Genomic DNA, 18040 nt, shown 5'->3' on the forward strand with positions numbered 1-18040 from the left:
TGGATTCCAAATTCATTTACGTTTTTGTCTAAATGTAACACTACCGTTCAAAAGTTTGGGGTCCGCTTAGAAATGTCCTTGTTTTTGAAAGAAAAGCATGTTTTTTTTGGGGCCATTAAGATAACATCATATTGATCAGAAATACAGTGTAGACATTGTTAATGTTGTAAATGACTACTGTAGCTGGAAACGGCAGATTTTTTAAATGGAATATCTTCATAGGCGTACAGAGGCCCATTATCAGCAACCATCACTCCTGTGTTCCAACGGCACGTTGTGTTAGCTAATCCAAGTTTATCATTTTAAAAGGCTAATTGATCATTAGAAAACCCTTTTGCAATTATGTTAGCACAGCTGAAAACTGTTGTGCTGATAAAGAAGGAATAAAACTGGCCTTCTTTAGACTAGTTGAGTATCTGGAGCATCAACATTTGTGGGTTCGATTACAGGCAAAAAATGGCCAGAAACAAAGAACTTTCTTCTGAAACTCGTCAGTCTATTTCTGTTCTGAGAAATTAAGGCTATTCCATGCGAGAAATGGCCAAGAAACTGACGATCTTGTACAATGCTGTGTACTACTCCCTTCACAGAACAGCGCAAACTGGCTCTAACCAAAATATAAATTGGAGTGGGAGGCCCCGGTGCACAACTGAGCAAGAGGACAAGTACATTGGAGTGTCTAGTTTGAGAAACAGATCCCTCACATGTCCTCAACTGGCAGCTTCATTAAATAGTACCCGCAAAACACCATTCTCAACGTCAACAGTGAAGATGCGACTCCGGGATGCTGGCCTTCTAGTCAGAGTTCCTCTGTCCAATGTCTGTGTTCTTTTGTCCATCTTAATGTTTTCTTTATATTGGTCAGTCTGAGATATGGCTTTTTGTTTGCAACTCTGCCTAGAAGGACAGCATCCTGGAGTTGCCTCTTCACTTTGGACGTTGAGACTGGTGTTTTGCGGGTTGCAGGTTCAATAATAGTGGCAAACATGTTTTTTTAATAACTACCCATTCTCTTTATCCCACATATACAACTATCTGTAAGGTCCCTCAGTCAAGTAGTGACTGTCAAGCACATATTCAACCACATATTCAATGCCTCGCAAAGAAGGGCACCGATTGGTGTACAAATAAAATAAGCAGAAGCTAAATACAGTACATTTCAAAAGTATTCATCCCCTTGGTGTTTTTCCTATTTTGTTGCATTACAACCTGTAATTTAAGTGGATTTGGATTTTATGTAATGGACATACACATAATAGTCCAAATTGGTGAAGTGAAATGAAAAAAATAAATACATGGAAAAGTGGTGTGTGTATATGTATTCACCCCCTTTGCTATGAAGCCCCTAAATAAGATATGGTGCAACCAATTACCTTCAGAAGTCACATAATTACTTTTAAAAAGTCCACCTGTGTGCAATATAAGTGTCATGATCTGTCATATGATCTCAGTATATCTACACCTGTTCTGAAAGGCCCCAGAGTCTGCAACACCACTAAGCAAGGGGCACCACCAAGGAGCTCTCCAAACAGGTCAGGGACAAAGTTGTGGAGAAGTACAGATCAAGGTTGGGTTATAAAAAATATCAGAAACTTTGCACATCCCACGGAGCACCATTAAATCCATTATTAAAAAATGGAAAGAATATGGCACCACAACAAACCTGCCAAGAGAGGGCCGCCCATCAAAACTCACCGACCAGGCAAGGAGGGCGTTAAACAGAGAGGCAACAAAGAGACCAACGATAACCCTGAAGGAGCTGCAAAGCTCCACAGCGGAGATTGGAGTATCTGTCCATAGGACCACTTTATGCCGTACACTCCACAGAGCTGGGCTTTACGGAAGAGTTGTCAGAAAAGTGGTCATTGCTTAAAGAAGAAAATAAGCAAACACGTTTGGAGTTCTCCAAAAGGCATGTGGGAGACTCCCCAAACATATGGAAGAAGGTACTCTGGTCAGATGAGACTAAAATCTAGCTTTTTGGCCATCAAGGAAAATGCTATGTCTGGCGCATACCCAACACCTCTCCCCACCCCATGAATACCATCCCCACAGTGAAGCATGGTGGTGGCAGCATCATGCTCTGGGGATGTTTTTCATCGGCAGGGACTGGGAAACTGGTCAGAATTGAAGGAATGAAGGATGGCGCTAAATACAGGGAAATTCTTGAGGGAAACCTGTTTCAATCTTTCAGAGATTTAAGGGGAAACATTTAAATGTCTTGGAATGGCCTAGTCAAAAACCAAACCACAATCCAATTGAGAATCTGTAGTATGACTTAAAGATTGCTCTACACCAGCGGAACTGGTGTCTCCTAGAGATGAACGTACTTTGGTGAGAAAAGTGCAAATGCATCCCAGAACAACAGCAAAGGACCTGGTAAAGATGCTGGAGGAAACAGGTACAAAAGTATCTATATCTACAGTAAAACGAATCCTGTATTGACATAACCTGAAAGGCCGCTCAGCAAGGAAGAAGTCACTTCTCCAAAACTGCCATAAAAAAGCCAGACTACAGTTTGAAACTGCCCACGGGGACAAATATCGTACTTTTTGTCCTCTGGTCTGTTGAAACAAAAATAGAACTGTATGGCCATCGTTATGTTTGGAGGAAAAAGGGGGATGCTTGCAAGCTGAAGAACACCATCCCAACCGTGAAGCACGGGGGTTGTAGCATCATGTTGTGGGGTTGCTTTGTTGCAGGGGGGACTGGTGCACTTCACAAAATAGATGGCATCACGAGGAAGGAAAATTATATGGATATATTGAAGCAACATCTCAAGACATCAGTCAGGAAGTTAAAGCTTGGTCACAAATGGGTCTTTCAAATAGACAATGACCCCAAGCATACTTCCAAAGCCATGACCTCAATCCCATAGAAAATTTGTGGGCAGAATTGAAAAAGCGTGTGCGAACAAGGAGGCCTACAAACCTGACTCAGTTACACCAGCCCTGTCAGGAGGAATGGGCCAAAATTCATCCAAATTATTGTGGGAAGATAGTGGAAGGCTACCCGAAACGTTTGACCCAAGTTCAACAATACAAAAGGCAATGCTACCAAATACTAATTGAGTGTATGTAAACTTCTGAGCCACTGGGATGTGATGAAAGAACTAAAATCTGAAATAAATCATTCTCTCTACTATTATTCTGACATTTCACATTCTTAAAATAAAGTGGTGATCCTAACTGACCTAATACAGGGAATTTTTACTATAATTAAATGTCAGGAAATGTGAAAAACTGAGTTTAAATGTATTTGGTTAAGGTGTATGTAAGCTTCCGACTTCAACTGTACACTGGAGTTGCTTACAAAGATGACGTTGGATGTTCCCGAGTGTTCCAGTTTGGACTTAAATCGTCTTGAAAATCTGTGGCATGACTTAAAAAAGGCTGTCTAGCAATCATCAATAATCAGTTTGACAGAGCTTGACGAATGGGAAAATATTGTTATAATCCAGGTGTCCAAAGCTCTTAGAGATTTACCTAAAAAGACTCACAGCTGTAATCGCTGCCAAAGGTGTTTCTACAAAGTATTGGCTCAAAGGTGTGAATACTTATGTAAATGAGATATTTCTGTATTTAATTTTCAATACATTTGCTAAAATGTCTAAAAACATATTTTCACATGGTCATGATGGGGTATTGTGTGTCGATGGGTGAGAAAAAAACATGTTTTCACCTCACAAATGAATTGCAGTTTCACAAAACACATTTGCCGTTTCAAATGTAATAAAACTCTGCATGTGAAAACCACACTTTTCACACGTGGAATTGCAACGTGAAAACCATTCACATGTGAAAATATAATTTGCAGTTTCACATGTAAAAAAACATTCACATCATTAAAATCTAACTTGCACATGGGGAATTCCAAGTTCACATGTGATGGTGAAATGTTGTTATTCTCCTCACATGTCAAAAGGTGGTGTTAACATGTTGCACAGGCAACATGTTTCCACGTATGGATTTGCAAATTCTGTAATGCCATTCTGTAAAAAGGTAACTTAGCCGACCTGAGTATAAATACTCAAGTGTGCATTATTTCTTATTTCTGAGCCATCCGTTTGGAGTGTTACTGCTGCAGGCACACGCCTCTGTTCTTCATACGTTGGTCAGTGACCGTTGGAAAAAAAAACAGAGAACAAAAAACAGAGAAGCTAACGCTCCGTGTCTCCTTATTTATTCTGTTTAACATGCGAAAATTAGCACTGTCAGAGTTAATCAGTTAACTCAAGATAACGTTTTGTAATTTATTGCACATTTTTTTGGGGGGGCACATTGTCCGAAAGTGTTCAAAATACATTGAAAACATCCACAATAAATCACAGCTCAATTTGAGCAACTCTATAAACATAAAATGCAATCGTTTAACAGCCCTAGTTGACATTAAAGTGTGAAAATACACATGTGAAAGTGTAACGGACATGAGTCGGTCATGGTTGAAAATGGTCACGTGATGAGGTAGCCCCGCTTGCGACTTCACAATTAGTGTTCGCCCTCTTGGTCGAATTGTCAAGACGTTGTGTGAGACCCGGGTTATAATCCCGACCAGTTGCAAAGGCACAAATGTGAAACTTATAATATCAAGTGTGAAATGTTGGGAAACCACATGTCTGAATCAAGTAAAAAAATGTACATGTGAAAAATCCATGTGAAACTTCACGTGTGTCTGAAAACCAACTGTCTGTTTTTCCCACATTACATTTCCAAGTGATTTGTTCACACGTGTTCACACATATTTGTCTGAAAACCATGCTTTATTGTGTGTTTTTTTGTTGTTGTAAGGGTATTCACAAATTATGAGTATTATGGTCTAGCTAGCTCGGTAAAAATAGAAAATTGTATATACTGTAGCGGAAAGCTAAATTGGCCAAGTTGGCTAACCAACTGTTCCTTGCTATAGCTTCCATTGATTGAGCCCAACACTCAAACATGACTGCGTATACCGATTAGCCAGCTAGCTAGCTACTTCAATAACTCTTCAAATGTGTCTGCCTTATTTTGTTTCCATTAGTTGAATGCAGATAATGTGCTGACCTGAAGGCATGATCATGTAAACTAAAGCAGTGCAAGCCTTGTAATTGTGTTTGTCAATGCTAGGCGAGAATCGTACTTTGGACAAAATGTGTCAGAAGAATGTTGGACAAGCTGCAAATCTGCAGAACCAAGCAGAACCATTCAGCCACTTTTAATTATAAACTGCTGATCAATTAATACATCCCCCTCATTACTAATTAACCTGTCCACAGCAACACTGATGATCCCAACAGATGGTGCCTGATGTCCTAAAGTTAGCAGCATCATTTTTTAAGGTAAGATTGAACTTTTGCTAACTAAAGGTGTTTAATAAGCAGTCAAGCAATGTATATTTTTTTTCTCCAAATTTGATTCACCATTTCTCTTTTCTTCACAGAGGTAAAGATATTTATAGCTGAACGACTTTGTAAGCTTTGACTGTCATGTTCCTAACTAATTACATATCTTCAAATATGTCTGTTCCATTTTGTTTCCGTAGGTCATCAACAGCCAAAATCATGTTTCATGAAATTGAATGATGACCAAAGTATGAAAAATGACTGTTGCTTCTACATTGATAAAGTTTGATTATAAAGTTACTGGTCCCCATGTCAAATGCTTGAATTAATTATTAAGGGGTATCAGTCAAGGAGAGCTCTGAATATAAACTCCCCGCCCACTCAGCCTGTCTTTTCACATTTCCTGGTAGTTGGCCATGAAAGAAAAAGTACTTTTCAGAATGACTGTTCAGGACCTTTAATGGAAGAAAATGCTGTGTAGCCCGGAAGATCATAAAGTCATTGTAAGTAGAGTTTAATAAGACTTGGATTTGTGAGTCAATGCTAAGAATGTTGTCCAAGGGAATGGCCGAAACGGGGAAGAAAAATGTTCCCATGATGCAATCCTTTAACAATGCACATCATTTTGAATTCTAAATTGCCTATCTGCAATTAATATACTCCCCTAATTCCCTTGTCCACAGCAACATCGATGGTGCAAACTGATGGTGCCTGCCTGAGGTCTTAACGAAAGCAGCGACCTTTTTGAAAGTAAGATTGAACTTAAGTTGAATATGTGTTCAATAAATGCTCAAGTAATCTACATTATTTCCCAATTTGGTTCAACGTTTCCTTTTTCTTTACTGATACACTACACAACCAAAAGTATGTGGACACATGCTTGTCGAACATCTCATTCCAAAATCATGGGCATTCATATGTTGGTCCCCCCTTTGCTGGAACAACTCCACTCTTCTGGGAAGGCTTTCCACTAGATGTTAGAACATTGCTGCGGGGACTTGATTCCGCTCAGCCACAAGAGCATTAGTGTGGTCGGGTGATGACGTTGTGCAATTAGGGTGGGCTCGCAGTCAGCATTCCAATTCATCCCAAAGGTGTTCGATGGGGTTGAGGTCAGGGCTCTGTGCAGGCCAGTCAAGTTCTTCCACATCAATCTCAACAAACAATTTCTGTATGGACCTCACTTTCTACATGGGGGCATTGTCATGATGAAACAGGAAAGGGCCTTCCCCAAACTGTTGCCACAAAGTTGGAAGCACAGAACCGTCTATAATGTCATTGTATGCTGTAGCGTTAAGATTTCCCTTCACTGCAACTAAGGGTCATAGTCCGAACCATAAAAAACAGCCCCAGACCATTATTCCTCCTCCACCAAACTTCACAGTTGGTACTATGCATTGGGGCAGGTAGCGCTCTCCTGGCATCCTCCACCAAACACAGATTTGTCCGTCAGACTGCCAGATGGTAAAGCATGATTCATCACTCCAGAGAACGTGTTTCCACTGCTCCAGAGTCCAATGGCGGCGAACTTAACACCACTCCAGCCGAAGCTTGGCATAGCAATCTTAGGCTTGTGTGTCTGGCTGCTTGGCCATGGAAACCAATTTCATGAAGCTCCTGTAGAACAGTCGTTTTTTAAATGTAACCTTAATTTAACTAGGCAAGTCAGTTAAGAATAAATTCTTATTTACAATGACGGCCTACCCCGGCCAAACCCTTCCATAACCCAGACGACGCTGGGCCAATTGTGCGCCGCCCTATGGGACACCCGATCACAGCCGGGTTGTGATACAGCCCGGGATCTAATTTTCCAGATTGACGTAAAGTAATGATGGACTGTCATTTCTCTTTGCTTATTTGAGCTGTTCTTGACATAATACGGACTTTGTCTTTTATCAAATAGGGCTTTCTTCTGTATACCACCGCTACCATGTCACAACACAACTGATTGGCTCAAACGCATTAAGAAGGAAAGAAATGCCACAAATGAACTTTTAACAAGGCGCACCTATTAATTGAAATGCATTCCAGGTGACTACCTCATGACGCTGGTTGAGAGAATGCCAAGAGTGTGCAAAGCTGTCATCAAGGCAAAGGGTGGCTATTTGAAGAATCTCAAATATAAAATACATTTAAATTTGTTTCACACTATTTGTTACTACATGATTCCACATGTTTTATTTCATAGTTTTGATGTGTTCACTATTATTCTACAATGTATAAAACAGTCAAAATAAAGCCAAACCCTTGAGTTAGATGCATTTCCAGAATACATTTCAAAATATAAAGAATTGGCCAAATCATATATTTTCAAATATATATTTATTACTTTTTCAGATGCATTTTAAATACATTTTCAGATGTATTTTAAATAACTTTCCAAATGCATTTGAAATACAATTTGCAATGCATGTCAAGATGTATTTTAATGTATATATGATTTGGCCAATTCTTTACATTTACAAATGTATCCTGAAAATGCACCCAAAACTATATTTAAAGAAATAAAAAAATTCATCTGACTCTGAGGTAGATCAAATCCTGAAGTATCCATTTAAATTATTTTTTTTCCATACGGGATGAGCTACAATATCATGCTGCCTCATAGAGCTAAGATTGAATTACTGCTGCCTATGTCCTGTGTAGCTCAGTTGGTAGAGCATGGTGCTTGCAACGCTCGGGTTGTGGTTTTGAATCCCACCCGGAACCAGTATGAAAATGTATGCACTCAATACTGTAAGTCTGCTAGATCAGGGTTTCCCCAAACTTAGTCTTGGGGTCCTCCCTGGGTGCACTCATCATCAGGCTATGATCATTTGAATCAGCTGTGTAGTGCTAGGGAAAAAACTAAAATGTGCACATGGGGGGCCCCCAGAACTGACTTTGGGATACCCTGTTCTGAATGACTAAATTGCAATTGCATAGAATTCATACTGCTGAAATCTTGTTTAAGTATTATGATTTCAGGAATCTCTTTGAGGTGTACACTGTACTATCATTATTGGCTTTAGCTTTACCCTGAGGATGGTACTGTAGAACTGGGGATAAACAGACGGTGTACATGTGTTTGTAGTGCATTTTGGCTTGGTGCAGTGATTGGGAAAACAAGGGTCTGATACAAGGGTCCGTTAAGCATCTTTAAGATGTCAGAGAGAGAGAGAGCTTCCACTCACCCTGCTCGAGAGGCTGGCCATTAACCGCTGTGGCTTTCATCTTGATGGCCTCCCTGGCAGACGTGTCGCAGTGGGAGCCTTTATTAGTATCCTGGTCACTATCAGCCTGGTCACTATCACCATGGCCACTGTCTCGGAGGCTTGCTCGCTCTGCATCCTTAAATGTTGAGCTGCTGCAGGATGAGGAGACAGGAGAGAAAAAAACATAACTCATTGGTGGTGGCTTCCGTCTGTCTTTCTTGTGATCGCCCTTGCGCCCTATTTGACGTGCTTGTTCTGATGGCTTGATATTGAAGAGAATGTAAATGGCGGCTGTCAGGTAGTTATCATTTAGCGGCCTTACCTTTGAGCAAATGGCTGCCTGTTGGACGTATAATTGGGCTCCGAGGGAAAATTATCCGTCTGAGAATTGAAGAGAGATAATTATTTGTGTATTGTGCACCAGAATAGTTTTCCTGTGTGCAACAGTTTGTATGAGCAACATGACATATTCAAAAGACACCTCCATTAACTATGGCTTGGCCTGCATTCAGATCTGTACGTCCGAAGCATTTAGGAACACATTAAATCCTTACTCGCTACATCAATTTTTTTAAACTCTGTCTATGAATTTGAGAGTAGTTACATTTCTCCAGGTCCATACCTCAGCTTTTTTATCAAAACAGAGGCCGGATGTCCGCTTTGTTATTGTTTCAATTAAGGAATCAAACAGCAGCAGCTATCAGTGGCACCCTGATAAGAACAAATCTCCTTTATGTCCATATGTGCCTGTTTGGCGAGGGAGAGAAGTAATGCATCAGCCACTGTCATCTGCATCCTTGTTTTTTCTCATCTTGAGAATAATGTGTTTGTGTTGATCACACCCACATGCCCTAGCAACTGGTGACAGCGCCAGCTCTTGTCATCAGTGTTATCATCTCCAAATGAGACTGTCTCGGAGACTGTCCTAGATATTTACATAATTTACAACTGAAAAGACCGCTGTGCTAAATAAAATTACATGCACTCCTTGTCAATTTAATATGCTGGCTTGCATAAGCAGCCTTGTCATCTTTTACAAGGCAGGGCTGGACCCTATTAATGTCTTATCTTTCCAACATTGGATTTGGATGTGTGGAACTGGCCCATGTTTGTGGAGGGCAAGAAATGGGATTGTAAGGTTATGCTGTGTGCATCTAGCTGTCTGGCACAAAATATTTCACTAATGTGATCAGACAAGCTGTTCAAACACCTGTCCAATCCCAGATTTCGGGCAGGGTTTTGTTTTCACTCTGTGGCAGGAGGATCTGGCAGTGGCAGTACAGCAGCGCAGTCCAAGACCCACACTGTTTGCATATCTTACAGAAATGGTTTCCTGGTTATTTAGACCACCTGTAAGGTGCTGCTAGAAGTGACTCATAATGGGACAATTTGGTTAGGATCTCTGTGGAGGAAATGTAAATAACAAACAATCTACTCTAGCACACCAACAACCGGTATAAAAAATACAGTGTCTTTTCATATATTATTTCTTCAATGTGCTTGTGGTGTATCATGCTGCATTTTTGGTCCTTCAATTTGCACCATATGGTGCCAGACAGGGAATACAAATGATAACAAGGATGTCTGATTGCATGAGTATCGATTTGAAGAATGACCTCTCTTGTGGCAGATTTGTATAAAATACCATGGAAGAATAAAAGGCTATAAAAGAATATGGTACAATGACTCTGTTTCTTACCTGTATCACTGACATTCTATTCATAGGAGTCTCTGTGGTAAGCCCTGCGAAGCTCGAGTGACAGCCAGCCCGAGGCACCGTCAGGCTGTTGGAGGTGGTTTTCAGGTACATGACCTCTGACCTGGGCAGCGTGAGAGGCAGGGGGCTGGTCGTCTGGTAGTCGAAACAGATAGGTGAGGTGATGAGAGACGGGCTGCTCACCACGTTCATCCTGCTCACAGAGTCCCTCTCCTCCATCTCGCTCTGCACCAGCATGATTTCATTCTTGTTGATCCTTTTCTTCTTGCCCTTCCCCACTGGGGGATTGGAGTTGGAGTACTCAGCCATGCGGCACTTATAATTCCCAGCCTCCTTATCTTGATGCTTGGACTTAACGGCGATGGCAGTCATGACAGCCAGCAGCAAGACAGAGATGATGCAAAGGGTGACGATGAGGGGCAGGGACAAGTCCCAGTGCTGCTGCTCCCCGCTGGCCCCGGACTCCCCTCCTGCCATGGCTCCTGTGCTGGCCTTAATGATCAGCTTGGCCACAGCAGAAAGTGGGGGCTTGCCGTGATCGGTTACCTTCACTACCAGCTCTACAGCTGGGGCCACGTCCTCCCACACAGCATGGGCAGTCCTGACCTCGCCGGCCACAGGGTCCATCTCAAACAGGTGCTCCTCGTTACCCTCAGAGATCTCGTAGGTCAGACGACCGCTCTCGCCGAAGTCGTGGTCGACTGCTCTCACCGTGGTCACTATGTACCCCAGGCCTACATTTCTAGGGATCATGATTTCTGCAGTGTCATTTAGCAGGAGGGGTAATACAATAACTGGTAGATTGTCATTGACGTCAAGCACACTGACCCTGACTGTGGCACTGCTCTCCATATGAGGAGACCCTGCGTCTTTAGCTTGAACATTGAACTCAAAGAACTTAGTTTGTTCGTAGTTGAAAGACCTTGAGGCGTATATGGCTCCGTTGGTAGGATTGACAGACACGTAGGTGTAAACTGACACGTCTCCGATGTGCGACGGTGAAATGGAGTAGGACACAGTTCCATTCCGACCTATATCTGGATCATGAGCCAGAACTGAGCCTAAGTACTCCCCTGGGATGTTGTTCTCTGGCACCTGGAGCACATAGATGGTCTTGGTGAAACGTGGTGCATTATCATTCTCATCTAAGATTTTCACTGTGAACGATTTGGTGTAATTCAACGAAGGTATTCCGTTGTCTCTGGCCACTATAGTCACGTTATATTCGTCTTTCAGTTCCCTGTCTAGAGGTCTGTCTGTGAGCAGAGTGTAAAAATTATCATTGTTTTCCTGCAGCCTGAATGGTACATTGCCAAGCACTCTGCATTGGAGTTGGCCATTTCTTCCAGAATCTTTATCAGTGACTCTCACCAGGGCGATGACAGATTCTGGAGGTGCTGCCTCACTGATAGCTCCCTGGCGGACTGAGACAAAACTTATGACAGGCCAATTATCATTCTTGTCAAGCACTTTGACTGAAATCTTACAATGGCCAGGGATGGGGTTAGGCCCCAGGTCCTTGGCCTGCACGTCAAATTCAATGGTTGGATTCTCTTCATAGTCAATTTCTCCCTGAATCTTTATTACACCTGTGTTGGGGTCAATAGAAAACAACTCCTGGACTCTATCAGATGCATATCCACTGAAAGAATAGACTACCTGTCCATTGCTGCCCTCATCTTGGTCTGTTGCATTCAGGTCTATCAGCATTTTCCCAGGTGGTGAGTTTTCAGGGAGCTCCAGCACATAGGCGGGTTTGTCAAATACTGGGCTATTATCATTTGAATCAGTAACTCTCACATTGATTTGCATGGACCCTGATCTTGGATACTCCCCTCCATCAATGGCTGTCAAAAGGAGGGTATGATGGGACTGATCCTCCCTATCTAGAGGTCGCTGAACTACCAATTCCGGATAGATGGTTCCCTCGCCCCTCAATTTCAAGTCCAAAGAAAATGTATTGTAATCATCTCTGGTGACCTGATAAGTCTTTATTCCGTTTCCCCCAGAATCTGAGTCATGCGCAATTGTTAGAGGGAAACGTGTCCCAGCAGCTGCATTCTCTGAAATATCAATATTGATGTGATCTGAGGGAAAACCTGGCGAGTTGTCGTTTATATCCACTACATCAATCTTGATCATGCATATTTCCTTGTCGTTGGCAAACACTTCCATGGAGAGCTGACACTTGGGGTTGCGTCTGCACAATGTCTCCCTGTCAATTCGCTGTTTGGTAAAAAGCAGCCCACTCTCCGGGTCCACATCAATGAGATGTGGAGCAGAATTCTCCAGAACTCTAAAGTTAGATTTTTCCCCTCTCTCCACCGGTCCAAATCCGGCATCCTTAGCAATGTTTCCGATAACAGTTCCAGGTCCCTGCTCCTCTGGAACGGAATAATTGAGATTTTTCAGAGTCCGGGCTTTAGCCCAAAAGAGAAGGAAAAAGATGACAGGAAGACGCATATCCATTTACTGTGTAGGATGCGCGTGCTTAAAAATTCCCGTTTTAACTTCCAACCTGTTGATTTGTTCAGCGACCACACTACGACTAAAATCACACGAGACAGGTAGTTTTGTATCCAACACAACGGAGAGGTTGTTCAATCGATTTCTTGCTATCTTTTCTATATTTTACGCTGTCCTTTTAACCTCCTTCACATGCCGTACAGCTATGATGAACTCTTTGTGTAAACAAAGATGAACGCCCAAAGACATATCACGCATTAACGCAATACAAAATGTAACATGTGGCAGACGTGATTCGCTGGTGCGGCGAATAAAATATATTCGGTGATTTTAAAGCGCTTATGATTTCCCCTGTTGCTACAAGGTTACAAACGTTTGTACATCCCGCTATGCTGAAGGTTAGGCAGTACAAAAGCGCAATGCCCTTATGCGACATCTATAGCCTACCTAAAGCAAAATACCCGAGATACTCATTCATTTAACCATTCATTTCCCAGCACAGTCAGCGACCATCTATCTATACAGTATACTTTTTCTGAGCGCTACACACTGTTGCATACAGGTTATGTACACATGGACCAACCCATAAAGGAAAGCAGATGCATCAAATAAATATGCTCCTTCGGGACCACGTTTTACATTTTCCTTTCATTCACGAACATTTGGTGAGCGATAAGGACTTTTGCCCGATAATTGTCCTATAATCAGTCCAGTAATCCGGTAATCCAGTCCAGTTGGACCTCGTGCCCTTGCATCCCGCATTGATTCGGGGTAAGAACATCAACAATGCTCCTTTAGAGGTTAAACAAATCCAAGACTTCAGGTGCACAACGTTGTAGATTTTTTTTTCGATATGGTCCCCAAATAATTCTGTGTTCAATTATCCGATCACGTCAACAGTTGAAAACAGCTCTCTTGGCATTGAGATCTGGTTACCAGTAGAATCCTCCCGACGCCCTACACACTGACTCCAGTTTATATCTTGGTGCATTTAACATTGTTTCTGATCGTCTTCCAACCAATGAGTGAAACTGTGACAGATCCTGCCTTGGGGGTTTTCTCCAATAGGTCTGGCAAGTTCGCATTGAACGAGGGCTGTTCCGCTGGTACGTGATTCAGTTACTGATGTGAGCGCACAGAGCAGAGAGAGAGAGAGAGAGAGAGAGAGAGAGCTGTAGATGAAAAACGTGCTTGTGGATTTTGCTCCTAATAGGCTACATTTCGATGTGCAGTAGGCCTAGAGATAGTGTGTGGATCATAAAAATGTGGGGATGGGAATTAATATAGAAAAACCGATACAACCTGTGAGGGTTTGGGTAAAGTGGGGGTAATACCATAAAGCTTTGGTTAAAGGTTCGTGCAGTGGCTGGTACTAGGCTACTAGGCTAGGCAATCATAACAACAGACCTTTGTTTTCTGACTGTGGAAATGCTTGTGGACATGATCGACCAAAATAACGTTGCAGAGCATGTATCCAATGCTTCCAATCCCAATCCACCTAATTACAATGTTTATATAACTGTTATGACACATCTTGATTTGGTCTTGTCTCTTTTCACTGCATGGTCGGATAATGACTGTGGTTCATGATTCAAGAATACAAGCTGGTTGTATTGAGTGAGTAAAGATACAAGTCTCACAAGAGGATAAAACGAAGGAAAAAGCAATAATATCATAGTAATAAAGTAACAAGTTGTCAATTAATATTAGGGATTATTTCTCTACATGGGGATATTCTCTATATTCAGAGACTGTTTCCTATTTCTTACCATAAACATCACACTTGTTGTTCCACCTCTTCCTGCTATGCAATATCCACAGTTATTATCACCGACAGATCTTGGGGAAATGGACCGACATCTAATCCAGTCTTCTTTCCAATCGTCTAACATTGGCATTTTAATTCTCACCTGGCCAGAGCAGTGCAATTACCAGTCTCCTATGTCATACAGGTATGCACTGACATATTCTGTCTTATCAGCGTAAGGGCAAGATCAGTATGGTTGCAGGTTCATCATTAAATTGCTTGTTGTGCCGGCTCTAAATCAACCTTGAGTTGTCTACAGGTTCATTTATATTGTCTGAAACATGCTGCCGTCCTCCTCTGGGGAGCAGCAGCTTTGCCAGCCCAGGGTGAAGCCTGCATAAATTGGACATTACTGCAGGTGAGAGATAAGGGCAACAAAGGCAAACCCTAATTTTTATTCAGTCTGTTAAACCCCCCAGGAAAGGATGGCTATTGACAATAGCGTTTGCATTGACACATTTATACATTTTTCTTACTATTATCACAATTCCCTTAGAATGAATGGGAAGTTCAAATCCATAATGCATGCCTCTATCGTCCACGTGTGCCTCTCCATTTCCCCATAGTTTTTGTGGAGATTGAAGCGTTTGTGCCACGGTGAGATTCTTCCTCGGAGCATATTGCTCTTCTTTCTGTGATGAACTTTCATTTGCATCTGCTTGTGACACCAAGAGATGGGTGCATTGATTGTTTCACTGCAAATTGATTCACAGTCAAATATGCATTAAGATGCCACTGCATATTTGAGTTGCTGTAATTCTGGAAAAGCCGGAATGACAAGTAGTAAACAGTAGTTACACAGCTTCGAGCATGAATACAATATTCACTTTCCACCTTGTAATGGCGTGATTAGAGTGCGAGATTGAACTGTTTATCACCCCATATCCGTATCACAGCCTGTATCACAGCTCATCACCTCTAATTAAAAACCTCCAAAACACCAAGTTAATGCATGCGTAATAGGTGATAAAAAGAAAAAACGTTGTACAAAGCATCACAGAAAACATTTCGCCACGATATAATGTGCAGTGTAGGAACACAGAATGTTGTTACATGTATGATATCCAGTCATGTGTGCCCTATGCTCTCAACACAAACCTCCTGAGGTGGGCAGACACATGTGCCTCCATGCCCTACAGATGCACCTCATCGCTTCTCCTACTCTGGTCTAGCTAAACCACTCTGACAGCTGCCTTTGGTCAGGTAAGCCTATGGGGACCAGCTCTCTGTTTACCACGGACAATGTGCCTTCAAAAGACCTAATGCAGTTATACGGTCTGAACAATGCACATTACCCGCATATCAATCAATTCTTTTCAAGGAACTCCAGTGAAGAATCCTGGATGAATTTAAGCACATTTGAGACTGGGTATTCTAAGGGTTTGCGTTGGTTAGTCCTTCCAATACCCTTCACTGGTGCTGCATGACAGTAGTGCACTCAAATGTGTAAGCATCTGCATTATAACGTCGTAACGAGGTCTCTTGAGCCATCGTGTAGGACTAATAATTCACAGCCTTTGTAGTTGAAAGTGCTTTTGATGTGGTCAAGTATGTGAACATTTTCCAGTATTATCATTGCCCCTACTGTACATTCCTGAGTCAGACAACAACTGTGTACAGTATGCCTTTGTATAACACTGTAATTACATTCTAGAAACAACATGGTTCCTCATTTCCCTTTTGTTTCTTTAAATTGAACAAGAACCATAATACAAGAGAAAACAGTATGCTGTAGAACAGTTTGTTCTGTTTGGTATTGAACCGAATAGAGCCCTTGGCCTATGAATGGATTGTTGTAGTGTAGGGATTTCATTCAGTGCACAAGACCCATGTGTTATCAACATAAATATAACATGTGTGCTACTTCACTTCTGGGCCACTTCACTTCTGGGCCTGTGCCTGCCTGTGTAGCACTGAGACAGAAACTAGCACACTGATGCACAGCCTCAGGAGGGTTGTGTCAGATGCCTAGCTCAAGTGGCCCACATACAGCGTGGGGAAGTGATATAGGTGGATGTATGCCTGGATACTCTCTGGACCAGCACTGAAGGAGCAGGTTAGGAAAAGTAATCACCCTAGATACATAGTTGGAAGTCCTGGCGATGCGCTTGAGCTTAGAATAAAAGTGGATTTGATTTCAAAGGGATTATAATGGAGGTCACTGCGTTTTGATGTCCCCATTCCGATCATGAAAATGACTTGGGGATGATGAAATCAATTACTGCACCCTCGGATGAAATATGAATGGAAACACATTTTAGTTATGCCATTTTTAATAAGACCCTTAAAAAGTCGGGAAAAATTGCCTGCTTTGGCTAAATGAAGTGCAGCTCTATGAAACTGTACTATGGCGATATCAGTAGTCTGAAGGAAATCATACTTGAAACATGATGGATGGGTGCTTTGGCGCTATCTGACCCTTTTGTTTTTTTGTGATGAGTGAGCACAAGGTCAAAATGAGGTTTATCCTCCGATATCACCTGCCAGTCCAATCGGGGGAGTAATGTGCATTCAAGGTGACATCAAGTTTCTCTGTATTCTGTGTGCCACTCCATAATATCAATTTCCCAGAAGCCCAGAACTTTTCTTGTGACTGTAAGGGGGATATTTGGAAGACGTTGCAGTCCCTTGCCATCCTATGTCATGGATAAAGACAATTAAAGTCTGATTAGGAATGTAGCATGGCAGGAACACCCTCCAGCCCCAATAAAAGTCTGTGAATGATTGTTTTTTTAAAACTCAGAATAAAACTCCTTCATGGTGTTGACTGCCTCTCCTTGTCAATTGAAGGTTGTCCTAAAGGAGAACAGAGTGGATATCCCCTCCAACAGAAAATAACAGAAGTCAATGGCAACTCAGTGCATGCCTAATTGCAAATCAACAGAAATGACAATGTTTACTGGGTTGTAAAGGGGGAAGACATGCCTTCTACTGCTTTTCATGGCTCTTATCTTTATATCGGTTGACAACAAAATGCCATGTTCAAAAGTGGTGTCACAGTGTCTGTTGTATCCACATATGACCAACAGAAGATCAATGTAGTCGTTGCTAATGGTTGCAAGAGCAATGCATTCATTTCGAATGGCTTCAGTGATGTCTACCCTGTCTAGGAGTAGCCTACAAAGTGAAAGACACCCTGTCACCTAGTGGGGTGTGAACACAAACAGCTCACCCCCAATTAGTATTATGTGCTACTGTATAGGGACGGGGAAACTAATTTACAAATACTGTAGCAACATGAAAGAGGAGGGAAGTCGCCCACAGAGATAAAAAAATAATCTGTCAGTCCTGCACAGATAGAGCAACATCAAGTGTTGTCTCGGAGGAATTCCAATTATTTCATCGCATACTAGCAAACCACTAATAACTTCTGGGAACCTTAAAACAAAACACAGTGGCTAATTCACAACTAAGTCAATTAGACTGATGGAACATGTAAGGTCTCTCATTTCCTCATCTATGTGGAACGGAAGAAAATGGACAACTAGACCCATGTTTCATTTGACAGCTGTCTACAGGGGAACCAGTATTGACATAAT

General features: G+C 41.9%; 1 protein-coding gene across 1 annotated transcript in view; it reads right to left on the reverse strand.

Moving 5' to 3' along the window:
- The window catches only part of LOC139380529 (protocadherin-17-like), a 31208-nt gene extending 17563 nt beyond the window's left edge, over positions 1-13645 (reverse strand). Inside the window, exons 1-3 of the mRNA XM_071123266.1 lie at positions 10211-13645; positions 8834-8892; positions 8491-8663 (exon numbers count right to left, since the gene is read on the reverse strand). Coding sequence (XP_070979367.1) covers positions 8491-8663; positions 8834-8892; positions 10211-12697 — 2719 coding nt within the window. The 5' untranslated portion in view covers positions 12698-13645. The remainder of the gene's footprint in view (positions 1-8490; positions 8664-8833; positions 8893-10210) is intronic.
- Positions 13646-18040: the final 4395 nt, after the last annotated feature.

Source organism: Oncorhynchus clarkii, chromosome 22 (assembly GCF_045791955.1).
Source record: "Oncorhynchus clarkii lewisi isolate Uvic-CL-2024 chromosome 22, UVic_Ocla_1.0, whole genome shotgun sequence".
NCBI lineage: Eukaryota > Metazoa > Chordata > Actinopteri > Salmoniformes > Salmonidae > Oncorhynchus > Oncorhynchus clarkii.